The sequence below is a fragment of the Diceros bicornis genome, chromosome 26 (genome assembly GCF_020826845.1).
Source record: "Diceros bicornis minor isolate mBicDic1 chromosome 26, mDicBic1.mat.cur, whole genome shotgun sequence".
NCBI lineage: Eukaryota > Metazoa > Chordata > Mammalia > Perissodactyla > Rhinocerotidae > Diceros > Diceros bicornis.
In genome coordinates, this window is record NC_080765.1 from 44,820,630 (window position 1) to 44,847,119 (window position 26,490).

The window sequence follows — 26,490 nt, forward strand, 5'->3', positions numbered from 1 at the left end:
TCATTTAAACTTTTGTTATGCTTTAAACTGTATACCTGTTTTATAATCGTTCCACTTAAGGTTTTCAAAATACTATCATACTTAAGGTAATTGATTTGGAACAGACTGGTCTCAAAGGCCAGGCATCTATCAGGCAGCTCCTAAAGGAACTCAGTGGTTATGTGGAACAAATCTCTGCCTTGGCTAATGCCTGGATGGCTAAAACACTGCACCCTGAGTTTCCCTTGGATGCAGGGAAGGATTCACACTGAACTAACACCTGTTGCCCAACCTTCCTCTCTTTAAGTCCTGGTGGGCTCATTCAGTGTTCCACTGATATGACCACCAAGCAGCTAGCTATATTTGTTCCTCCTTTGGGGCTAGAAGACGTCACTATCACATACAAAAGCCCTGACTGAATTTACTCAACAAGCCCTTAATGACAGTCAAGCAGGAATAGCTTTATTAAATACTGAAATGTCTTTAATGAGAAAGGCTGTCCTTCAAAATAGAATGGCCTTTGATATTCTTACAGCATCCCAAGGTGGCACATGCGTGATCATTCAAACCAAATGCTGTGTTTTTATACCTGCTGAGTCTTCCAATGTATCATCTCTGCTAAAGCACATGAAAAAGTAGGTGAATGACTTAAGCGATCCTACACCTGGTCTTGTTTGTTTGGTTGGCTCCCTTCCGGTATAGTTCCCTTTTTCGATCCGGATTGCAATTCCTATTTCTATTACTTCTTGGAATTCTTGTACTAGTCATAATATTCAAACTAATTGCTGTTTTCTTTACTTGGTGTTGTAAGACTGGCATGAAAGCTGGAGTAATGATTGCTTGGAGACTTGAGATGGTCAATTGATCTTATAACCCTGGACTAATTTCCTTTTCTAATAAGGACTATGCCTAAGAACTCATTTTAAACTAATCTTTTCAAAAATATTAAATTATTATCATGGTTACCATACTTGTTCTATAATTGTGAACAATGTAAACATAAGGAGTCATAGAAAAGCACACATACAATGTTTGTGCAACAACCTAAAATTAATCTAAAACCTATGAAATGCTTCCTCTGATAATATATATACCTCTATGCTTGTCCACTATATCCGATTAATTCCCCCCAACGTGGACAACTGGGCAAATAAATGAGATAAAAGCCTGGCACCAAGGTACATGATGGACCCAGGGCAGGCAGCAACTACCCTGGTGGCGATGGACAATATTTTGACCATCAATGCTTTCTAACGAAAGATTATAGATCAAAAGGGGGAAATGATAAATAAATGGCAAGCAATAGGATATATTGGAGTATACGAGGTAGCCATTTGGTGTAAAACTAATTCGGCCTGATCTTGTTTTTCCAAAAGGGCCTGATGTGGCCTTTGAACATGTATTGTATATCTGCTTTAAGCATTTACCACAGACACTCCCCACTCCAACTCCTAATTCAGGCCACCCTCATTTCTCACCTAGATTATAGCAGCCTCCTAACGGGCTTCTCAGTCTCCAGTCTTGCCTCTCCAGATCAATTTTTACACTGCAACTAGAACTTCCTTTAAAAACAGTATTTTCAATCATTCCCAATGATCCCCAGGTTGAAGTTCAAACCCTTAATACTATTACCAGGCAAGGGCTTGGCTCCCCATGTGCACAGAAGCCAACACCACAGCACACTGGCTTTTGAGAAGTGAAAAGCTTTATCTCAAGGTCGACAGGCAAGGAGACAGAAGGCCACGCTCTCAAATCTGTCTCTCTCGTGGAAGGTGTGGGGTAGAGTTTAAGAGATTAGGGAGGGCCAGCTGGTATGCAAGGGCTGGCAGGATGAGTTTCTATTGGCAGGTCAAAATTTTCTCTTCTTCACATGCTCCTGCCTGGCCCACCGCCCCTGAAAACCAGCTTTAACATTCTGTTGTTAAGATAGGGTCAGTTATGGGAGGTTACTGGGAAAAGTACAGTAAACAAGGGTAAAGTTGTTATGCAGATTTAAGTCATTGCCTTCTCCATTGATAAGAGTTTCTAGAGATTTACAGTCACCCTCTTCTTCCTGACACAGAGAGGGAGACATCCTTACAAAGGATATTTCTCTTATAAACGTAAATTTCCCTTACAAAAAGGTAACTTCTACTAGGTTTTCAGAGCTTTTCCTGTGTTTGCTGTTTCTTAATAATCAGCTGAAAACAGCCCATATGCCAAAGAGGCATATTTTGGGGTGGCAAATTCTGTTCCTGGTCCTGTGGTTGCAATACGATTTACAAAGTCCCTCAAGTTTCAGCTCTAGGCAAACCCCTCCAGCTGCACGCTTCCCTCAACCCCCTGACAACGTGTACCAGCCAGGCCGGAGAGGGTGGGTATCACCTTAGCCTGGGCACGCGCTGGATGACCCTTCCTCAGGCAGCTCACGCCACCAGACTTCCAGGCCTCAACCTGTTCGCTCCCATCTCCGGGAAGGAAGCCCTCCTGGCCCGACGGGCCGCAACTGGTGCGTTTCCAGAACCCCTCCTTCCGTTTACTCCTCGGCTCCTTAGGCAGGTGCGCTCCCAGATGGGAGTGCCATGGAATCCGCGAACATTAACTGTGTGAACTGTGGTGGACCCAAACTTCATCTTAAAACTGCGACGGTGCCCTGAACTCACCCTGACTATTCCTCAACCCTTAACAGACTTTCCCCGGGCACAGCGCGGAGAAGCAGCCACAGCCCAGACCTGCCGCCACAAGGCCTGCGGTCGCCGCGCCCCGCCTCTCACCGTCCGGAAAAGCTCCCTGCCGCTCGCCCCGGCCGCGGAGGAGGATGGGAAGCGAGCCTCCTGGGCCACTCTGCGCCGGCGCAGACGCAATTCTCCGCGGGGGTGCCGGGCGGCGCATGCGCAGACGCAAGACTCTCCGTTGAGAAGGGGCCGCGGCGGCCCCGGAGGTAGGAGGAGCCGAGCTTTGGGGCTGAGAATTTGTACCCGGGAGAGGAGATCCAGCTACCTCGGGCCTCGGTCTCCCGAGGGAGAAGAGCGTTTCTCGCCCGCTTCAGCCGTGGTGCAGAGGCAGGAGACGTCCGGAGCCGCCTGAAGGGAGGAGAGGTGGAGGGATCCGGATACCCACAGGATCCCGGCTCGGGGGTCAGTCTGGCGATCGGAATTCGTCTTTAGAGTCCTTGACAGCCCTTCTCCAGATCGAGTCCCCTGCCCGCTTCCCTTGTGTCACCGGGTTGGGGGTAGCAGGAGGGTCCGCCCCACACCTGCCCATTCATTCATCCCGCCTCTGCTGTGAGCCCGGCTCCCCGGTAGGTACAAAGCTGAGGAAGCACAAGTCGCCAGCCCTCTGGAAACTTGCAGTCTCGTAGGACCCGCTACTTCCTTCAGCAAATATTGCTTGAGGGCGTATGGGAGATGACTATTGTAAGACTAATAGCAGCAGAGATGTGGAGACAGCGCAGAGTGGAGGGTGGAATTTGCTCTAGCTCCCCACATCCAACAGGATAAGACTCAGTTTGCTTAACCTGACGTTGCAGGCGCTTGGACACTGATCTCTGTTTCTCTCTGCAGCCTTCTCTCCCACCATCACTTTCTTTTCGCCCGGATTGTACCATACTCTTTGCAGTTAATTAATTCAACAAATAATTGTGGAGCATTTTTTACAAGTCAGGCGCCTTATCAGCCAAAGAGAATACGAAGTAAAATAGATGAGTCTGCCCTCCTGAAGTTTTGAGATTAGTAGGGGACAGATAGTAAGTAAATAAATAAAAATAGAAAAGCTAATGCCCTGGAACCGCACTGCCTGGGTTTGATTCCAGCCCTGCCACTTCAAAAGCTATGTGAACTTGAGCCAGTTCTTCATTGTTGTGCCTGATTCCTTACTATAAAGAAGAGATGACAATAGATTCTACAGAACAGGATTGTTGTAAGGATTAGATGAGTTAGACTTGTAAGCAATTGGACCAATTCCTGGCATTCAGTAAGCATTCGATAAATGTTACCTGTTACATATGATTATAACTTGTGATAAATGCCATTGTGAAAACAGTGTGTGATGATAGAAAATAATGGGGGTGGAGAGAGTCCACTTAGATAAAGGATGAGGGGAAGCTTCTCTGAGGAAGTGACATGGAAGTTGAGAATGAGCCAGCCATGCAAAGTAGACTCTAGGCATGTGTGTCTGCCCAGCTCTGGAACACTAGATGATTAATGAGATTACTTGGACAGTGGAGATTGCATTATTGTATTTGAAATGAACTGTCTGCCATTTGGTCATTCAGTTTTGATTTTTGAACCCCACTGAACTGTGCAAATGTAAATAATTGTGCCCATAAGGCCCAGCCTTTGCATATGGGCGCATTCTAGTCACCTGAGTTTGGAGAGCTCTTGCTGGGGTGAGAGGATGGTGAAAAGTGGCCTTTTTTTGATTTGGGAAAATTGGTTGGATCAATGAAGGATGAGCTTCCTGTGTTCCTATCTTTTGTTTCTTCCTGAGTGTTCAAGCGCATATTCCCTCTCTCTCTCTCTCTCTCATTACATTGCCTGCTGATAGAGCCTTTAATAGCTGGAGGCCTTGGACCAGCATAGGCTTATGAGATAGTTTTTCTGGATTCGAGGGTCATCGTGTTTCTATGGTGTCTCCCCTTCATGGGATTCATTCCCCAGATTTCAGTAAAAACAATACTCTTCCAAGATGCACACGTGTTTCTGCCTGTGGAAAAACATGCTTTGACAGGTTTCTAGATCCCTTCTCCCTGTTGGGTTGTGATATCCTGTAGGATGATGAGGCTGTGTTAACCAGGCTGTACCTGAGTATTTGACAGGGGTAATGTTACTCTGAAGACTTTTCCCATATACCACATGTTCTTCCTTCCTGGAATAAAATGGCATAAAATGACAATATCTATCTAATTACACTTAGATGCTTTTGGTTTTCCACAGATGTGAAATTAAATGAACCAAATGTACTTTATCACCATGGAGATCTTAGAGAATCACCTGAGCACCAAGTTCATATCTGTTCTATCTTGGAGGCATCTACTGGACAATAAAACCTCTCAAATGTGAACTTTAACAGAGGGAAGCTTTAAACGTGCTGTTTGACAGAGGCTTGATTTGAAGAAAGACATTTTAAATCATTAAGGAGGGGAAAACTGTACTTTTTGCTCAATTGTGCAAACTCTCCAGGTATCTCAGTGAGAAGTAGAGAAGAATCCTAATGAAGCTGCAGGTCTGAATGAGGCCTGCCTGGGCTCATCCTCAGGCCCCCAGATTGACCCTCACTCCTCTGAAGACCAGCCTGAAAGCCCTAAAACCAGTCAGATGATGGATGACTCAGACGATGATTTTAAGGAACTCTGCGCCAGCTTTTTCCAAAGGGTGAAGAAGAACGGCACCAAAGAAGTGTCAGGGGAAAGGAAGACGCAAAAGGCCTCAGAAAGCACTCAGATAAGCAAACTGAAAAGGACCAAACCAACTGCTACCAAGAGCAAAACCCTTCAAGGCCCTGGGGAGAGGAAAACTCGGTCTGGCAGCCAGGCTCCTAGGACTAAAAAGCAAGGGGCACGCAAGTGGCAGGAGAGTGAACTGGCTCCCCCTGAGAACGGGGAGGGAGGCATGCATGCTTCTGCTGTGCTGCGAGAGAATGCGCAGAGCACCCAGACAGGTAAGGGGTCAGAACCACTGCCAAGAGGAAACCAGAGGAGATTTGTACTATTTTAAACCAGGAGTAGGAGAATTTTCTAAAAAGGGCCAGGTAGTAAATTTTTTTTGGCTTTGCAGGCCATAAGGTCTCTGTCGCAGCTCCTCAACTCCCTGGACCATATGTAAGTGAGTGGGCTGTGTTCCAACAAAACTTCATTTACAAAAGCAGGCAGCTAGCCGGAGGACCATAGTTTCCTGACTCCTGTTTTAAACAATAGTCATAAAAAATATAACCCCTGTGTGAATTTTCTACATGATCATGTTTGGGGCCCTCTGTTCTTTCAGAGTTTCCTGTTAATATTTACATTATGTAGTTGACATGAGTTACACGAACATGAAAATAATGCTGCTGCTTTCATTTTCTCAAACTCATTCCAAAGTGGGTAAGTTGCAATGGGCCAGCTAATTTGGTTAGGCTGCTGAGAAGGTTTAGGTCCCAGGAGAATCTTGAGGTTCTTCCTTTCTCCTCTAAACACGTTTTATTCTTTCCGTTTCCTTTTTTTTTTTTGGTTCGTTTAAAGCAGCTTTCTTACCCTGCTGCCCTTGGTGTACTAAACCACATGCTTAGCATACAGTCTTCATACAGAACAGAAAACCAGCCTTGCGTATATAATACAGCACAAGATCTTTGGGCTCCTGAGTTCTGTTTCTAAATTTTTCTCGCCTTCACTTCCTGATCTTAATATTTTTTACCTAGTATGGTCAGCATGACCTCCCAGTGGAGTGGTGATAAAGATTAAGCTGCAGAGACTGTTGTAAGGCTTCATTAATGTTGCTGAAACGTTATTGGTCCTTCATGCTCCCTTTGAGAGTCTAGTGAAAGCTATGCAGGATTCCCTCAGAAAACTGCACCCATGCACCCCTATGAAATTGACATATAACTACAGGGGCTTCCTCGATCTGCACTGGAGGCCATCTGTGGACACCAAGTTAAAGGAGAGCTTCTGACGTAGGAACATATAAATGTTTGTCATTAATATTTCTTTAGGGGGCCGGCCCCATGGCTTAGCGGTTAAGTGCTCATGCTCCGCTACTGGCGGCCCGGGTTCGGATCCAGGCCCGCACCGACTCACCTCTTGTCCCGCCATGGTGAGGCTGTGTCCCACATACAGCAACTAGCAGGATGTGCACTATGACATACAACTATCTACTGGGGCTTTGGGGAGAAAAAGGGAAAAAAAAAAAGGAGAGAGATTGGCAATAGATGTTAGCTCAGGGCCGGTCTTCCTCAGCAAAAAGAGGAGGATTGGCATGGATGTTAGCTCAAGGCTGATCTTCCTCACCAAAAAAAAAAAAAAAAAAAAAATTTCTTTAATAACAGCTTTTTAGAGGTATAATTCACATTCTATAAAATTCACCCTTCTAAACTGTATAGTTCAGTGGTTTTAGTATATTCACAGAGTTGTGCAACCATCACCACTACCTAATTTTAGAACATTTTCATTGCCCCCAAAATAAACCCCGTGTTTATTAGCAGTCACTCCCCATTCCCCCTCCTGTCACAGGTATTTATGACAGGCATATTTATATTACCACAAACAGTGAGGTTACCAACAATCAGTTCTATTCACACTTGAGAGTTAAACCTAAACTAGTTGGTAAAGAACCCCTTTGAAATTTGGGCCTAACCTGTATCTAGTGGAACAGTATTTTGTTTCTCCAGCTAGAACAGATTCCTGTGAATATTTTTTGCCAGAGGCTGCTCCTGATAGCAACTCCCAGCTGCCTCCTTCCTGTCTGACTGTGACCATGCCAAGCCCCTCCAAACCCCGGACGGCAGAGCTGGTCTTACAGCGAATGCAGCAGTTCAAGAGAGCAGACCCAGAGCGTTTGAAACGTGCTTCAGGAGGATGTTCCCTCAAGGCTGCACTTGAAGAAGACATCCCAATGGGCCTTGAAGAAGAGATGATGGCAGGAAACGGTATGATGGGAGTTTTCTGTCTTCCCAACAGGGATAAGTTCTAACCTTGGAGGAAGGGAGGAAAGAAGGAACCAGCGTTCATTGTGTTTCTACTGGCGGTGGGCTCTCTGCCTGATGGTCTGCCTTTGCCACATCATTGTATGAAGCCAGAGAACAAAGGGTCCCTTGGGTTATTTCTTATTTAGCTTCTTTGACAAGGTACCTCTTCCTTTTTTCTTTATTTTGACTTTTTATTATGAAGTTTTTCCCATACAGAAAAGTCAAAAAAATATATTACAGTGAACCCCCTATACCCTCAACCTTGATTTAACAGTTGTTAAAATTTTTCACATATTTTTTATGTCTCTATAAAGATACATATATTTCTTTTATACCAGTTGAAAGTAGGTTGTAGACCTCATGATGCTTTGCCCCTGGATTCTGCTACATAATCACACCACCATTATCACACCTAATTCCATAATATTGCCTGGTATCTAGTTCATATGAGAATTTCCCCAATTGTCCCAAGGATAGCTTTTGTAGCTGTTTCTTTTTTTTTCTGAACAAGGATTCATCAGAACTATAGGTTCATACACAGCATATGGCTATACTTCAGTAGTCTCTTAAGGTCTAGAACAGTCTACTTGTCTTTTTTTTTTTTTTTTCATGATACTAACTTTTTGAAGAGTCCAGGACAATTGCCTTTTAAAATTTCCCACTTTCTGGATTTGTTTGATCGTTTCCTCATGGTATCATTTAACCCCTTCCTGCAACCCTGCGTTGTATTACACTATGAGTAAATTAGGGGTCTGAGTGGCTCCAGGTTAAACAGTTGGGCAATAACACTTAGCAGCTGTGCACTGCATACTGCACCACCCCAAGAGGCACATAATGTCAGGTGGGTCTATTCTTTATCCCCTAAACAGTATGAATCCTCATGTCTGATGAAAATATACCAAAGGAAAAGAAATAGGAAGAAAATATATTGATGAACCTACAGCTGATAAATATGTAGTCTCTTGGTATCGCATTTGCAGATTTCACCTTAGGAGCACTGAGGAGTCTCAGGCTATCCCACAGGTCCACACAGGTAGTGATGTGACATCTGCCATGGCATCAGTCCTCATGGCAACCAAGGGGTGCAGAGGAGTCGCTCAGCCAGTGCTTGAGCCCAGCACCTGCCCTACATGTGACTCAGTTGTTTCCGTATAGCTTCACATCATACCCAATAATGCTCAGGAGAGAGAAACCATTTCTTTGTCAAAAAAAAAAATAGGGCACCAAAATGAAGTTTAATGCTTTCTAGCTTTGGTGGGAAGAGTAATTGGCCATAGTAATATTCAAGAACTGGGGATTTATGAAGTTCTCAGGGCATATTCTTCGTGAGTGCCGAGGGTCTGCTCCAGCAATTTCAGATGTGACAGAGGGCTGCAGCGGTGGGCACAGCCACCTTGGGAGCCATCTCCACACCAGAATCAGTTCATCCTTTGGTCTGATGCTGAGAAAGAGACTCTGCCTTTTAACCAAGAAAGGCATTTCACTCTGACCTGGTTCTTCTGATGGGCCACAAAAGGTCATAGCAGTAGGGAGATTAGAGCTTTGAAGAGAAAACTTAGATTTGTTGGAATAGAAAGGAGCCTTGTAAACCTGGAATGCCGAGGTAGCTGACTTCAGCAGGAATGGAAAAATGAAAGGCAAGTTCTCTAGGACCTTGATACTCAAAAGAGTGGTCCTGGACCACCAGCATCGACCTCACCTGGGCATTGTTAGAAATGCAGAATCTCAGGCTCCACCTAGACCTCCAGGATGTGAATCTACATTTTAACAAGCTTCCTGAGTGAGTCTCATGCGTATTAAAGTTTGAGAAGTACTGTTCTAGGAGCCCCATTTAGTGTCCAGTTTCACTGGATGGTGCTGGGCATGAGGCAGAGTGGTGCCGGGTCTGGATCCTCCATGCTCCAACCCAGTGTCTGTGCTCCGTGAGATCTGACAGAGGTCTGAGGATGAGCTTGTCCTCATGGATCTTCGTGCCTCTCCACAGTTTCTGGGCCTGGGCTCCCTGCCACAGAGAGCGACGTTGCAGTGGCCTTGGCCCTGCAGCAGGAGTTTGGGCAGGAACGAGCATCTGCACATGATGTCAGCCTGGAGGAGAAGGGTTTGTTCTTCTGCCAGATCTGTCAAAAGAACCTCTCAGCTATGAACGTGACACGAAGGGAGCAGCATGTGAACCGGTAGGAGCAGCTCAGCTGTCACCTCCCCATGATCACCTCTCCCATGGGTGTGACCAGATCCAGGGGCTCCCTGTGGCAGTAGTGGGAATCTTGAGACACCTTATTGTCATGATAATACCTCAGTGTTGGTGTCAACCTGTCCTTACTTTTTTTTTTAACAGCTTTATTGAGATATAGTTCACATACCATACAATTTACCCATTTAAAGTGAACAGTTCAATAGCTTTTATTTAGCGTATTCACAGTTGTGCAACCGTCACCACAATCACATTTAGAACATTTTCATCAACCTGAAAAGAGGACTCATACCCGTTAGCACTCACTCCCCCTTCCCCCTTCCCCGGCCCCTGGCAACCACTAATCTACTTTCTGTCTCTATGGATTTGCCTATTCTGGACATAAGTGGAATCACACACTATGTGGCCTTTTGTGTCTGGCATCCTTCACTCAGTATCATGTTTTCAAGGTGCATCCATGTTGTAGTGTGTGTCAATGCCTCATTCCTTTTTAGGGCCGAATAATATTCCACTGTATGGCTAGAGCACATCTTGTTTATCCCTCCATCCGTTGATGGACATCTGGATTATTTGTACCTTTTAAGTGTTGTGAATAGAGCTGCTGTGAACATGCATTTAATTAATGTATTTGCTTAAGTATCTGTTTTTAGTTCTTTTGGGTATATACTTAGGAGTGGAATTGCTGGGTCATATGGTGACTCTGTTTAATCTATCCTTGCTTTCTTTAGCCACCTTTGCTAACAGATGCCTAAATTCAGTATCTGGAGGCTGGCTACAGGCTGTGTGGAGGGATTGGCTTTGGGGGAGCAAGCTTTGGCCCACAGCTTGTCCATTTTGACATAGATCCACATCTGCTACAATCCAATTACCAGGGAGGGTGGTTCTCCTATGTTTACTGTCTTCCACCAGGTGCTTGGATGAGGCTGAAAAGGCACTGAGACCTTCCGCGCCTCAGATCCCTGAATGCCCAATTTGTGGCAAGCTATTTCTTACCCCAAAGAGCAGAATCAGTCACTTGAAACAGTGTGCAGTGAAGATGGAGGTTGGCCCCCAGCTTCTGCTCCAGGCTGTGCGGCTGCAGACAGCTCAGGCTGAGGGGTCTTGCAGCACACCAGCATCAAGGTGAGTCAAATGAGAGGGAAGAAAATCAAAGAAGTACTCTGATTTGTTAAAAAAAAAAAAAAAAAAAGCCTTGGGGGCCGGCCGAATGGCGTAGCGGTTAAGCGCGCGCGCTCTGCTTCAGCGGCCCAGGGTGCACAGGTTTGGATCCCGGGTGCGCACCGACACACCGCTTGTCAAGCCTTGCTGTGGCGGCGTCCCACATAAAGTGGAGGAAGATGGGCACGGATGTTAGCCCAGGGCCAGTCTTCCTCAGCAAAAAGAGGAGGATTGGCATCGGATGTTACTTAGCTCAGGGGTAATCTTCCTCACACACACACACAAAAAAGCCTTTTATAGTATTGGAGGACAATAGAGCCCTCTTTGATTCTGGAAACGAAACATTTGAGGAGGAAATTTGGCAGTCTCCACAGTTAATGAAGAGGAGACAGATTCTGCATCCTTGAAGGCTTTGAAATGCTCCATGCAGCTGTATTTGCAGAAGGGACCAGTTGGACTGGTTTCCTGGAGGTCCTTCCTGGGATTTTTCCATTCCCACGATCCTGCGGTCAGTGCCCTCTAGAGCAGCTAAGAATTTGGTAATTCACTTTACCACATCTATTTCATTTGTGGTACAGCATGGCTTCCATCTCAGTGTAGTCCGATTTTCATACTTTTAATGTAAGATTACTCAGCATAGTTCAAAGAGTTGGTGAGACAGAACCACAGGCCTTTTAAAAAAAAATTTGCATGAATTAAATGCTTAAGTGTCAAATAGGAGGCCCTGCTGATAGCCAGAAACAAGTCCTCGCGTGCAAACCACAGGCACACAAGTGGTAGAGGGTCAGCTCTCCTCCACATTGCCCCTGCCACTCTGGATGCCAGAGGAGACCTCAACATTATAGAGAAAGAAAGAAAGGCAGTGTAGGCCCTGGAATTCTTTCCTTCGAAGCTGTCAAGAGCAAAGGGAAGGCCAAGGGCCGTGGCTCTGTTTGTCCTAGCCACTGCCTTACACCCAGGTTAGAGGCACCTGAGCTGGACCAGTGCTGAGACTGGGGAGGGCAGAAGTGGAGTCTTAGCCAGCAGGCTGTCTATATTTTAGCACATCAACATTAGCGTTCTAGACTCGGAAGCCTTAAGGCCTTAGAATAGACATTATCTAAGCCATTGCTTGCCTTTTGGCAGGACTGCACTGAAACCATCTACTCAGATAAAATATATCTGCTTTTTAAATACCTTCAAGAAGTGAAACAAAATGTGTGGGTCCTTCTAGAACGTTTTAGAGTAGAAAGCTACAACAAATTGACACCCTCGCTGAGCCTCACCTGCCCTAAGGCCAAGGCTGGGGCATTTGGAACTCTGGGGTAGTGAGAACTCCCCCGGCCAGGGCACATGTGCTGGTCAGAGCACCCCACTCACTCCTGCACCCCTCACATGCTCTCACGTCAGCCCAGACCCTGCCTGCTGGGGCTGGAGGTGCAGCCTGCAGCATCTGCCATGCTCCTGGAGGCAGGGGCCTCAAGATGTTGGGGGGCTCCTTTCCCTCTTGGAGGCTGTGGTTCTCATGCAGGATTCCCAGGAAGTTGGAACTGAATTAGGGCTCGCTTAGATCTTCTGAGGGGATCCCTGGCCTAGTAGTAAGCATGAGCTTTTGTGAAAGCCAGAGGTGCTTCCCAGCATGGCCCTACAGCTGCAGGTCACGTGGTCCTGGGCTCGTGCTCCCAGTTTCTTTTTCCCCTTCACCCTCCTACTTCTTTCCCAGCCTGTTGGGATTCAGTGGGCAGTCTAGGTTCTCTCCAGCCAGAAAATCCTTTAAGTGAGTCTCCTCCAAGCCAAAAGAGCTGCTACACATTGGCCTCCAAGCCAGCTGACCATGTTGGCAGGCTAAGCTGCGAGGCCTTTCTTTCAGGCCTTGGGCAGAGGCCCTGCCCTGGGGCCCCTGCAGAAGGGAAGGGATCTTTTTCGTGGCCAATGTGGCCAGGGCCATCTAAGGGGCATCTGAAGTATCAGTGGGCAAAAGTTGGTAGAATCCGGGGAGCTGCCTCAGAGCCATTGAGTATTGACTCCACCGGAAGGGTTTGGCCACATCTAGGGTGTGCAGGTACCACTGATGGCTTTTTAGTATGTCCACCAAGAACCCTGCTGGGCAGCATCTCACAGAAGAGCCCAGACCCGCCCAGGTCTGGACCCTGATAAACTTTTGGCCCAGAAGCACGTGAGCTTACATGAGGCAGTAGAATGAGCACAGTGAACACCTGAAGCAGTTGATGCTTCTGTCTGATGGGTCCACATTTATCCCTTTTCTCTCCCCCTGGACAGAGAAGAAGGGGTCCAGCCCTCTCTGGTCCAGTGGAGACCACCTCAGAACAGGAAGTGCTTGCACCTCTGGCCCTCACTAACCTTTCTGTTTGGCTGCCGTTTAAGCTTCAGCAGTCACGTTGGAGGTCTGAAGCGGAAGGGAGCCACCAACAAGAAGGAGCCGAAGAAGAGGCGGAAGGTCAAGGAGCCTGAGGCGCCGTCCGAGGACCTGCTGGTGGCCATGGCTCTGTCCCGGTCTGAGATGGAGCAGGAGGCTGTGCCAGCGGCTCTCAGACTGGGAAGCGCTTTTTCTGAGAGGATAAGACCAGGAGCAGGTACATGGCTGAGAGTGTTGGCCCTGTGTTTGGGGGGCACCTCACTGCACTGCTGCTGGCCGAAGCTATACTGCTGGTGCGCCTCAGGGTGAGTGGATGACTCCTTTATTGACCATGTTGCTTCTTTTTCTCTCTAGAGAAGAAGAGTCGCAAGAAGAAAGCTCCTGTTTCCACCCCCCAGTTGTTAGTCCAGGACTCGGAGACCACAGGGAGACAGATAGAAGATCGCGTGGCCCAGCTATTTGCAGAGGAAGTGGAGTTGTCCAGCACGCCACCACTTCCTGGGAGCAGAATTTTAAAGGAAGAGCTGGAAAAGGCCAGCTGGTGTCTGCAACCACCTGAGGGGAAGCAGAACTTTCTCTGGGAGCGCAGTGCCTTGACGGGGGCCTGGGTGCTGGAATCCTTCTACACAGCAAGACTGGTCCCTCCCATGGTGCCCCAGTGCCCCGCCAAGGTGAGCCATCCCCTCCAGGCACACGCAGTGGACTCTGGGGAGAGGTCGGCAGCTCCAGGATTGCAGCACTGGGTATCAACAGCTGGGGGATGGGATGTTCGAGGTTGGGAGGCAAAGGGAGAAAACCAAGGGGTGTCTGTTCTAGTGTGTTTCACTTTGCAGCAACTTGATGTCTCTCCAGGTGAGAATAGGGAGGACCATTGGTTCCCAAATGTATCTTGTTCTTGGAGAGCTTGTTTGAAATGCAGAGACCCTGGCCCCACCCCAGGGGGCTGGCATAATCTGCCTGTGATGGGGCCCGGGAGCAGCTAAGCCTGATGCAGGTGGTCTTGGAGTCAGTGCTCACCCTTTTGAGGCCATTTAGATGCCATTAGGAGGACGGGGGCCCAGGGGACCTTTCTGCAGACGTGGATGCCACAGTCATGGCTTTTGCCGTGACAGAGAAGCCTGTTGACAAACAAGTTGTGGAGAAAAGCTTCCCAGGGTTGCTCTGGGCTGTGGCTGGCACCTTTGGGGACCCTCTGTGTGGTGGCTGCTGCAGTGGCCACGGGGTCACTCCAGCGTCTGACTTCTTTCAGGATCTCTCACGAGACCCCATGCTGCCACCGGGGCTACCTGACCAGCCAGAGCCAGGCATGCGAACGACACCTGCTTTCCACAGCACCTATCCTGCAGGCCGAAGCCCCAGGCACCTGTCACCCTCTGCCAGCCAGAGGGAGCACCAGGCCCTACAAGACCTCGTGGACCTGGCAGGAGAGGGGCTGAGCGCCAGCCCGTGGCCCTGCAGTGGGGCGCTGGATGGCTTGGGAGGGGCTGCAGGTGAGACACTGGATGGGACTCTTGGGCCAGCCCCGCCCTCCGGGACCCTCCCCTCCACGTGGCTCTGGCCATGACAGACTAGTCCATGTGGTGCTGTGACGGCCGCTCACATCTGAGGTTCCCTGTCTCCTGCCTGTACGATGGGGAGAACGCAGTCACTGTAGGTGCTTTCATTTTTTCCTCAAAGGTGGATGTGACATAGGTAAGTCTGTCACAGTTTTCCTTAAACTTTAACCAAGAACAGAGCTGTCTGCCCAGAGTGATTGTGTGGGCTAATTTTGTCTACTTTACTACCATGTACCTCTCTGTTGGGAGGAGGTGGTGGTGGTAAAAGTTGTTTATGGGCGGTTTACTTTCAGTGAAGAAGTCCTCGGATAACAAGCGCCTCCACGGCGCCTCTGGGGTCAGCTCAGCCGACCGCTGATGCTCTTTCCCTGGTGCCGGGAGGTGATCTTTTAACCTGCAGATCCTTCTCTTAGGGATGGACTTATCACCTGGTGGCCTTCCACTGTCTGGGTTTGTCCTGCCACCCAAGGAGAAGCACCTGGAGAGAGGCGGCCAGGCTTCGGTAAGGACAGGGGCTTCTCCATGCGGTCTCACCCTGCCCCTGGCTCTGCGGACTTCCCTCCCATGTTAGTGTGTTCAGTGCAGTTGGCTCACTGCTGGCCTGCAGGCCCTGGCACAAGGCCACCGGTCCCCTTGACCCCTTTGAGCTGAGCCAGGTGAGAGCCCACAGGAGCCTCCCGTCCCCATCTCGGGGCTCTGCCATGAGGCTTTTGTCCCTTTTGTTGTTGAACTCTGGGGTACCTCAGTAGCCAAGCCCCAGGAGCTTGCTCTGTCCTAGGAGCCCAGAGGGATTGCCATTGCTCTGTGGGGTTGCCTCATTCAGCCCACTGCTCTGTGCGCTTGTTTCTCAAAGTTTCATTCATTCATTCAGGACTTCCTGTGCCCCTCCTATGTGTGGGTCCTGGGCTGGCCTCCAACTAACAGTTCATGTTCTGTGTTGGTGACAAATCGGGTTAGAAGTTGGGTTTTCCTTAGAGTGGGTGTCATCCCATTAGTATAGTGTTATCAGCCAAACACTTTACACAAGGGTCTCCCTGGTGACCGTGGTACACAGAGTATGGACTTAGGGCTCTTCTTGGCCAGATCCCTGAACTGCTTGGATTCGGGTTCCTGGTCTGTACATGGGGCTGGTAGATTTCCTTGAAGAAACTCTTAGCCTGGCACACACACAGCGCTCAGCAGCTGCTACTGCTGCAACCACAGCTTCATTATAACCGTCCTGCCTCTCCACTTGCTGGTCCCTCCCATGTTACGTCAGGGAATTCAGTGTAATAGAGAATTTGAGAAAGAAGCTAGTGTTCTGCTGTTCTCTATCGCTGAGTGCCTTAAGGTAACTTAAAGGTGGAACCCAGCATAGGAACCCTTGTGGAGAGGAGCACAAGGGCCCTGACTCGCTGCCCTGGCACCACGTTGTTTGGGGAACTTGTACAATTAGAGGCAAGCAGTAGATGGAAGTGATGCTCTCCTCTCGTTTTAGCTCTCCCTCAGTTTGCTGGTGGCTGACTTCAGTGCCATGGTCAATAACCCACACCTGAGTGATATCCAGTTTCAGACAGACAGCGGGGAGGTGCTTTATGCCCACAAGTTTGTCCTTTATGCCCGATGCCCACTTCTCATTCAGTATGTAAGTACACGGCAAACGAGCTGTGCTTCCGTGCAGCCACCTCACCTCTGTCCCCCTCGAGCCTCCTCACCTCCTCCTCCTCCTTCTTCCTTTCCCCTCCTCCTCTCCCTTTTCTCTCTCCCTTTCCCTTCCCCTCTCCCTCTCCTGTCATGTTCCTCTTCACTCTCTGCCCAGGCTCTACCTCTGTCTTCTGCCCCCTTAGCTCCCCACTCCTGAGCCCCATCACTTCCACTCGCCCCATGCTCTCACCCGTCTCCCTCCCTGCTCTCCTCCCACTGCCCCAGAGCCTTTTTCTTCCCTGTTGCCGTAAAGGTTAAGCTTCCGTGGAGAAGACACATTTGAGGTTAGGAAGTGGTTTGAGGAGATGACCTCAGGATTGGGAAACATTCTTGTTCCGTTGAATAAAAATCCTTTTTTTCCCCAGAATTGTTTCCTTTTCCTCTATTTGCATAATTATAAAGTCTTATAATTGACCTCTGTAATGTTGGGCTACTGACAGACACGTCTGCACTGACACAGGCCGACATGCGTTTGACTTGAATATTGTGTTGCAGGAATCCAGGCAACTGCTGTCAGTCTCTTTCAGAAAGTTCTAGTGCCTTTGATATATCTGTCGAGAGGGAACTAGCTGGGTTCTTGAAGATCTATCCCTGATTTGGTTTTGAAAACAGAAGTTTGATGGCCTAACCTGCAGAATTCCTGGCCAACAGAATGAAGTGACACTGACTAGCGCTCATCCTGGGGATAAGGCTGTTTGTGAGATTAGAGACTCACGGGGCCTCTCAGACCATCTGTTTCCCCCCAAGTCATGACTGTCTGGTTGATAAACCTTCTGTATTTTATTTCACCCTCAGGTAAACAGTGAAGGCTTCTTCGCTGTAGAAGATGGTGATCTGAGAACCCAGCGTGTCCTGCTGAGTGACGTGAGCGCTGAGGCCACCCGTGCGTTCCTACATTATCTCTACACAGCGGACACTGGCCTGCCTCCCCAGCTGGCCACTGACCTGAGTTCCCTGGCCCACAGGTCCGGATTGTTCTTTCCATTTACTTCATCGCTTTTGATATTAACTGACAAGGATTATCAGTTGATGGCTCATGGGAGGGTCAGGGCTCAGTCCTTCCTATACCTTTTAATCCCAAGTTTATGTTCAGTGGTGACCTTGAACAGGGCGTATTGATTGGAAGTCTGGCCAGAATGGACGTTTGCAGGAGAGCCAAGTGCTGTTGAGGAGGGCCTCTGTTGGCTTTTAGCTCCCTGGGTGTTATGAGAGAGTGATCCTCAGCCTCAGCTCCCCCCAAACACTGCTGCTCCTTGATTGTTCTGCCACTGTAGCTGAACAACAGCGGTCCTTTCCCAAGTCCCAGAAAACAGAAGTGGATAGAATGCTTAGTCTGGCTCCCATGAATTTGCACCTACACGGCTTGTCCACACCAGTATCTCAGGAGAGGTGGCAGGTAGCTCAGCAACAAAAGGTATTCTACCTCCTGACAAGGCTTGAGGGCCTCTAGGACAAAACCTTGTTCATCCAAGGCCGTGTCATCCCTCAGGTACATTTTTGGGAAAGGATCGGCTTAGCCTCTGGGGTTTGAAATGTCCCGATTAGACCTCAGAGCCTTCAAGGAGGAGGCAGGCTGGCGCGCCCATTGGCCAAGGCTGGCCTGTGACGGGTTTGACTCAGTCACAGTGCTTTGGGTGGCTTTCAAGGCAGCACGTGCTCTCCAGTTGTGCAGCACCACCAATTCCTGTTGTCTTCAGCTTGGCCTACGCACCTCTTCATGTGTGCGCAGTAGAGTTAGTGAGACCTGCCTTAAAGGCTCATGAGTCTCTGTTTCTAGAACTGAGTGGCCTGGGGTGTTGCTGGGTGTGGGCATGGGCACCACCTTCGCGGGAGAGCAGGGAAAAGGCCAGGACTGAGTCACGGTTGTCCTCCCTGTGAGAACTGCTTGGGGGGCATTGGCCGCCGCCTCTGTGCAGGGTGGTGATGACACACAGCGTTTCTTGTTGCAGGTTTGGTGTGAGTGAGCTTGTTCACCTGTGTGAACAAGCGCCTGTCGTGATGGATTCAGAGGACGGACAATGGAAAGAGAAAGAAGATGAGGATTGTGAAAACAGAGCAGAGAATTTCCAAGAACTCTTGAGGTCAGTGTGGGTAGATGAAGAGGAAGCAGCAGAGTCTTTGTTGAAATCTGAGGGCGGCGAAGAAGATAGAGAAAAGGTGAATGAAGCAGAAATGGAAGAAATTTATGAATTCGCAGCTACTCAGCGAAAACTGCTCCAGGGGGAAAGAGCTCCAGGGATTGAGGAGGAAAGCGACCAGCTTGGGGAGGATGGCCCAGTTTCTGGGCAAATCCTAGCAAGCATCCAGGTTAAAGAACAGCTGGAAAATGCAGAACAAATGGAATCGTCTGGGCAAGGAAGAGACGAGGCCCCAGCCAAATGGAAAAACGTGAGGCAGTCCAGCCTCCTGCCACTCGAGGGCCAGTGTTCAGATGGGGAGGAGAAAGCAGGGGCCCCAAAGGAAGCACAGGATCATTCCAGCTCCTCTAGCCTTCCCCAGGGCTGCCAGGCAGAGAGAAAGGAAGGCACTTTTGTGTACTCAGTTGATGTCAATGATGAGGAGGAGGATGAACGGCCCTTTTCATCAACTTGGGGAAGATACCCTCAACTGTCCCAAATAACGAGTGATCCTGAGGAAGGAAACAGCACTGTCGGGGAAAGGGAGGTGGAGAGTTCCCATAACCCCGCTCGCCACCAGGCATCCCCATCACACCCGTGCTTCCTTCCGTCACAGCCCCCTCAAGGCAGGAGTCCTGGCCGGCCACACCCTCGCCCTCATCACACGAGTGACTGGTTCCCGCCATCCCCCCAGTCACAGGGCAGAGCTTCCACCGTGGCCTCCCAGGACTCACCATCAAAGCAGAAGAGTGGCAAGAGCCTTCTCGTGTTACTTAAAGATCCAGGCTGCCAGAAAGGCGAAGAATGTGGTTCCATATTGGAACACAGAAATAAAGGAGACCTGATCTCCCCAGGAAAATCTCCATCCATTGACCTAACCCAGACAGAACCTGACCATTTAAGCTCCAGATCTCAGAATTCTCCATCTACTGTGAACAGAGAAGATGAGATTATCCTTTTACTGGATTCAGATGAAGAGTTGGAGTTAGAACAAGCCAAAATAAAGTCAGTTTTTAATGGTCCCCTGGAAGAAAGGAAAGTTCTAGAAGTTAGCCCCAAGTCTTCTGAGCTGTTTTCTATCATCGATGTTGATGCAGACCAGGAACCTTCCCAAAGCCCACCAAAAAGAGAGGCCACATTGCAGAGGGAGGAGGAGGGGCCATCGGGAAACCAGGGCTCTGTGGGTGGCAGAGGGACCCCCCAGCTATTCTGTGACCCTGAGAGCAGCCCTGACGAGGACTGCAACACAGATAACTCATGGTTGGTGCCCGCCACCCCACTGACTAGAAGCCGTGACTGTTCATCGCAGACCCAAATCACGGGCCTCAGGTCCAGGACTTCAGCAGATCAAATGGCTCAACTCAAGCCCAGGGCCCCCTTAGAAAACAGGGATGTGCCCAAAGCTGTGAATTTTTCAGTAATTGTGCCACAGACCTCATCGTCATGCCTGGTCCCCGTTGCTCCTGGAAGCCCTGACAGCGGAAGGCAGGTCCACAGAAGCCCTTCCAGTCCCCATCCCAAGCACTTTTCTGCTCTGGTTCCCTGTCCTGTCTCAGGAGGACTCGCTGATTTCACCAGGCAGTTCGAGAAGCGCTCGCCACCTGGGCCGAGCCTGCCGAATCAGGCCATAGCGAGTGAAGTGGTGGAGGTTGAGGACAGTGAAGATGAGCAGGAGGTGGCCTCCCGTCAGGGGAACAGCAGCCCCCTGCTGGACAGTGACCCCCCAATTCCAGTTGATGAATGCTGTTGGCAGGTCGAGCCCCTCTCACCGATTCCAATTGACCACTTGAACCTTGAGCGGACCGGCCCCCTGAGCACCAGTAGCCCTGGCGGTAGGGTGGGGGAGGCCCTGGACAGTGGTGACTGCCACTCTCCAGCATTCCTGGGCACCACTCCCATCCGAGGAAGCTGCACTGGCCGAAGAAAGTCTCAAGAGAAACCCCCCTGGGCCAGCTCCCCTGGGAGCAGCAGGCTGAGCTTGTTGAATTCAGCTCTGTGGGATGATTGGGATGGAGAAGAACAGAAGTCTCCAGAGGTTCTTCCTCTGACCCAGACGCTGAGTGCTGATCGAGCTCAGAAATCAGAAGGGTTAGAGACACCAAGTGAGTAGAGGGGGTGGGGGATATTTGTCTTTTACGCTATTTTACACACAGGGGCATGGATCAGTAATGACAACACAGGGCGGCAATGTTGAAGGGCCTGTTGACCTGCGGCAAGCTCCTTCCCTTGCCTTCTAGATCCCTCTCCACGGTTGAAGGAGAATTAGTTTGCTATCAAACATATACTTCTTAGTAAGTCAGGGCTTCCTAAACTTGCCTGGATCCTACGGTTCACCTGGGCGCTTGTTAAAAATCCCTGTCTGTGGACCCCACTCCAGAATACTGAACCAGCACCTCCGAAAGGCCAAGACCAGGTGTGCCTCAGGATCAGACAAGTGTGGTTCCTCAACAAGTTAAACATAGAATTGTCACATGACCCAGCAATTCCACTCCTATGTATACATCCAAAAGAACTGAAATCGGGACTCAAACAGATCCTTGTACACAAATGTTTGCAGCAGCATTATTCACAATAGCCAAAAGGTGGAAACAACCCAAATGTCCATCAACTGATGAATTTATAAATAAAATGTGGTCCATCCATACAATGAAATATTTTTCAGCCATAAAAAGGAATGAAGCACTGACACATGTTACAACATGGGTGACCCTGGAAGACATTATGCTCAGAGAAAGAAGCCAGTCACCAAAGACCACATATTGTATGATTCCATTTCTATGAAATCTCCAGAATAGGCAAATCCATAGAGACAGAAAGTAGATAGTGATTGCCAGGGGCTTAGGGGAGGGGAGAATAAGGAGTGACTACTTTTTGGGTATAGAATTTCCTTTGCGGGAGATTAAAATGTTCTGGAACTATATAGAAATGATGATTGCACAACATCATGAATGTACTAAGTGCCACTGAATTGTTCACTTTAAAATTTTGTTATGTGAATTTCATCTCAATTAAAAAAACAGTGACAGGTGGGGCAAGTGTAGGAGGTGTGCTGTGAACCTCGGTCCTTCCTTATCTGCTCCCCCTTACCCTCTCCAGTGGAGGAATGCCACTTCCCAGCTCATTTCAGTCATAGGGGAGAATCAGAGCCCCCGGTGTCAGCCCCTCCGGGTGCTGCTGCCCTCTAGTAGGGCAGGTCCAGGGAGAAATGGGAAGGGACAGGGCAGCACTGAGCAGTGACTGGTAACAGGGAAGTAGAGCTTGTGGGCAGAGCATCTGCCTGCGACCTCGTGTTTCATTTCCTCCTAAAATCCTACACCAATTGGGCATCATTGACCAGTGCTTTCAGCCTTGAGCGGGCTTCAGAATTGCCTGGAGAGCTTCTTTTTTTTTTTTTTTTTTTCTTTTCTCCCCCAAAGCCCAGTAGATAGTTGTATGTCATAGCTGCACATCCTTCTAGTTGCTGTACGTGGGACACGGCCTCAGCATGGCCGGAGAAGCGGTACGTCGGTGCGTGCCCGGGATCCGAACCCGGGCCGCCAGCACCGGAGCGCACGCACTCAACCTCTAAGCCACGGGGCCGGCCCGGGAGAGCTTCTTAAAACACACATGGCCGGGCCCAAAACACACATGGGGCCGGGCCCCACCCCAGAGCTTCTGCTTCAGGAGGTCTGGGCTGCGACCAAGAATTTGCATTTCTAACTGGTTCCCAGGTGCTGCCGTGAGAACCACTGCAGGAGACTTTAGACCAGGAGACCTTAGTCTGAATCTGAGGTGGGCTTCGAGGGGGTGACAAACTCGGAAATTATATAAAGAATTTTCTGCATTTTTCAGGAGACAGAGCCTGTTGTTTTCAGTGGAGCCTCAAAGGGCTCCATGCTCATAAAAAGGATAAGAATCCAAGTCTGTGTGTTCATAAGTTATTCCTTTGTCTTTAAAACACGGATTTCTTTTTTAAAAATAACTTTGTTGAGATATTATTTATATATCATTAAATTCACCCTTTAAAATGTATAATTCAGTGGTTTTTAGTACATTCACAATGTTCTGCAGTCGTCACCACTATCTAATTCCAGAACATTTTCATCACCCCAAAAATAAATCCCATACCCATTAGCAGTAATCCCCATCACCCTTTCACCCCATCCCCTGGCAACCACTCATCTGGTCTCTGCCCTGTTCACACAGCATATGCATCGCACAAGGCCGCGGCCCTCACCATGTGCGGTTTGATGCTGTCCGATGGGAATACACAACTCCAGGGTCCAATGGTGAAGGGGTGGATGTCACTACTCTCAGCAAAATGGTGGCTGGGCTTTCTTCAAGTGCAGTATTTCTCTTGGTGACACTAACAGGGTCAGAAGAGGTAAATGCAGTTCCTTTGTGCTGAAACGTGTGTTTCTTTTGTCCTACCCAGAAGGTGCTAATCGGAAGAAGAACTTGCCCCCGAAAGTGCCCATAACCCCAATGCCAAGGTATTCCATCATGGAGACCCCAGTACTGAAGAAAGAACTGGATAGGTTGGTGTTGTTCTTGAAAGCTTGCTCATAAGTGGTCCCCTCCCTCTTGTACATGACCAGGCTTAGCAAGAATGGGAGCTGAAGGATCCAACATGGGGCTCCGGTAGTGGGAGCCACTGCGGGGAGGCCGTATGTGACTGCTGGCTCTCTGCACACTGTTCCCCAAATTACCCAGGCCCCAAGAAGCTAAGAAATGAGACTCCTTCAGGTTACCCATCAGGTGACAGGTCTCCAAGTGCCATGTAGATGGAAATGGGACCCTTGCCTTAACAGTTTGAGTAAGGAGATCTGATTTAAAAGAATCAAAACTATCACATCCCAATGAATGCTGCTCTTCACCCTGGGCACTAAGGAAGTCATTGCTAACACCATCACCTAGAACATGGGGAAAGGCCCTTCTGGAATGTTCTTTGGAGTAAGTTCAGTTGGCACTCAGGGTAGACACTAACCTCTGAATGCTCATAAAAGTCAGTCATTTAAAATTTCAGCTACACAAAGCCATTAATTTAATATGTTGATAGTTGTTTGCTCTTTGCTGAGGTTCACCTGTTTCCCCATTCAGGTTTGGGGTCCGCCCTCTGCCCAAACGCCAGATGGTCCTGAAACTGAAGGAGATATTCCAGTACACTCACCAGACACTGGAGTCAGACTCCGGGGACGAGAGCCAGTCCTCACAGGTGCCCCTGGAGGCTCCTCACAGCCAGACCCACACCACCAAGACCTCCAAGGCTTCAAGGGCAGCTGGCCATGTCTGGCTGGAGGCCACTTCTGGCCCTGGTCCCCAAGGGTCCAAGGGACCCGCTAAGACCAGGGGCCCCCAACATGGAAAGAAGCAGCCTGGTGGAAGCATCCCCGCCCTGAGCACGTTATCAGCTGAGGAGGTACCTCCAGACCCTGATGGTGACACCCAGCTCCCAGCCTCCCAGGAATCCACGGCCACCTCTGTGGATGGCAGTGACAGTTCCTTGAGCTCACAAAGGTAACTGGCTATAAGAACAGGGCCAGTGGCTTTGTGGGTCCTCTCTCCGGTGGGTCCGAGAGTTGGCATAAGCAAGGCCTAATGGCAATGTTCAGAAATCCAAATTGCCTTCTGGGTTGAAACTACAGGAAAGCCAGGTGGAGTTAAAGGGCAGTCCACTGTGAGCCTCCTGAGCAGACCTTTGGAACTCCCACACCTCGCCCCACAGAATGCTCCCTTGAGTGGGGCCAGCCTAGCATGCCTTCTTGGTGCCATTGGCAGCTGCCATTGGCAGTAGATACTGGCCGAGGGCGGGCTCCTGCTCAGGCTGGTGGCTAGAGTGCTGGTGACACAACAGCCTGGAGTTTCCTGCTGCCCTCGGGGGTCGTCCATGCCACGCGCTGGGCTCCAGAGGGGACAGAGAAACACACTCCTTCCCTCAAAGGGGCGCCTGGTCTTGGGGCTGCAGAGAAGAGTTTTGCAAAATGTTATTGTCTGGTTCCTTTCAGTTCTTCCTCCTGTGAGTTTGGAGCGGCCTTTGAGTCTGCAGGAGAAGACGAGGAGGGCGAGGAGGCAGCCGTCCAGACAGTGGCCGTGGAGGAGGCAGTGAGGCGCTACATCCGCTCCAAGCCGGCCCTCTACCGCAAGGTCCTGCTGTACCAGCCCTTTGAGCTGGCGGAGCTGCAGGCTGAGCTGAAGCAGCATGGCATCCGCGTGGCCACGGGGAAGCTGCTGGATTTCCTGGATGCCCACTGCATCACTTTCACCACCGCCGCGGCCCGCAAGGAGAAGCTTGAGAAGAAAAGGCAGCAGCCTGCGGGCAAGAAGAAGGGGGGCAGAACTGACAGGCCTGTCTCCCCTTCCCCAGCCCTGGCCATCAGCAGCCTGTGAGGGTCTGCAGCCCCTATGGGCGAGCCAAGCCTCCCCAGGTGTTTCTGGGCCTTGGGACCACATCTACTCCCCTTGTGAAAAGGACAACAGCACCGACCAGATTGTCCTCTCGACTCCGTTTCCTGGAGTGGTTTTCAGAGCATGTCGCCCACTGGATTTAGGGCTCCTAGCCCCCTCCCTCTATTGGTGCCCACAGTTTGTCTCCCTTTATCCCTGTTGGGTCCCCGTATGTTTCAGAAGGGCAATGGGCCGCCACCAGCTGGCTACGACGAGGCCTGATTCAGCCACGTCTTTTGCTTTCTACGTCCCTCAGTCGCAGGTGTCTGTGTTCTGAGATGAATGTCCAGGTCCAGCCTGCCCCCGCCCCATCTGTCTTCTCAGCACTCGGGCTGTAACCCCAGCCTCCACCAGCAGACCAGGCGTCCACAGCCCTCCCACACTGCCATGTCCCAGGTGCTCTGTTGGCTCAGCCATCTTGCCCAGACACCTGTCATTGTCACCAGCAGTCTCCAAACGGGACAGTGCAGAAGGGCCTTGCACAGCGCTGAAGCCCTGAAAACAAGCATGTTCTCTGTTAACTGATTCTGTTGGTGTGTGTTAAAGCTGCCTCCAGCCTCGGGAGCAGTGTGCGGTGCAGGTGAGGACCAGTAAGAAGAAGAGTTGGGTCTCCACATCCTCGTGAATGTCTTGTCTGTTTTAAATACAGTGCAGTCCGTTTTATATGACGTGCAATAAAAACAAAAATGCGTTATAAAAACCTTCCAGATGCTAAGCTCTAGAAAAATAATGAGGGAAGCAGGCCATGAGCTTCGCCCACAGCTCCCCTGCTGCCCCCACACCCATGTCTGCAGAAGGCCTTTGTGCCTGTTCTTCATCTCAAGGGGTAACCCAGGCCTGCTGGCTCCCCACTTCTCTGCATTCATTCTTTCATCCACACGTCCGTCTGTACGTACACCTGCATTACGAGAGCCCTTACCGGGCGCTGAGCTCCAGCCCTCCATGCTCAAAGTGAGGCCTGAGGCCCAGCAGCATCACCTGGGGGTTGTCACAGATGCAGGCTCAGGCCCACCCAGACCCACTGAGTCAGAACCAGCATTTTAACAGGAGGGGTTTGTGAAGTCTGCTCTGGCCTGTGTGCTGGGCCCTGTGGAGAGATGTCAGAAATAAGCTGGTGCTTCCAGTCGTCTAGTGGAGGACACAGACTGTCCTGTCCTGTGCCTGCTGTGAGGGTCAGTGCTCAGGTGTCCCCAAGGGACAAGTTCCTGGAAGAGGAGGTTGGTGAGCTGGGCCTCAGGGGTGTGCAGCATTCGAGGGGAGGCGGGGTGAAATGGGCTTTCTTGAACCTGTGTTGTGGGTCCTGGTTCGTGACCAGGCTGAGAGGACCCGGCCCTCCCTGCGCACACTGCCCAGGGACAGACGGTTATCAGAAAGCCAGGGCTCAGATCACAG

At 49.8% G+C, this 26,490-nt stretch overlaps 1 protein-coding gene across 2 annotated transcripts; it reads left to right on the top strand.

Moving 5' to 3' along the window:
- The first annotated feature begins 2,889 nt into the window (after nt 1-2,889).
- Nucleotides 2,890-25,819, top strand: SLX4 (SLX4 structure-specific endonuclease subunit). Of its 2 annotated transcripts, none has more exons than XM_058570172.1 (15): nt 2,890-3,095; nt 4,893-5,616; nt 7,351-7,575; nt 9,599-9,788; nt 10,715-10,927; nt 13,328-13,536; nt 13,674-13,990; nt 14,569-14,809; nt 15,289-15,377; nt 16,353-16,499; nt 17,354-17,523; nt 18,508-20,777; nt 23,090-23,192; nt 23,755-24,171; nt 24,660-25,819. In XM_058570172.1, exons 2-15 carry the CDS (start codon nt 5,274-5,276, stop codon nt 25,039-25,041), a joined length of 5,316 nt encoding a protein of 1,771 aa, XP_058426155.1. In that variant the 5' UTR covers nt 2,890-3,095; nt 4,893-5,273; the 3' UTR covers nt 25,042-25,819. The 2 variants fall into 2 exon arrangements, with proteins under 2 accessions (XP_058426155.1, XP_058426156.1); XM_058570173.1 differs by lacking the exon at nt 2,890-3,095 and adding an exon at nt 3,104-3,259.
- Nucleotides 25,820-26,490: the final 671 nt, after the last annotated feature.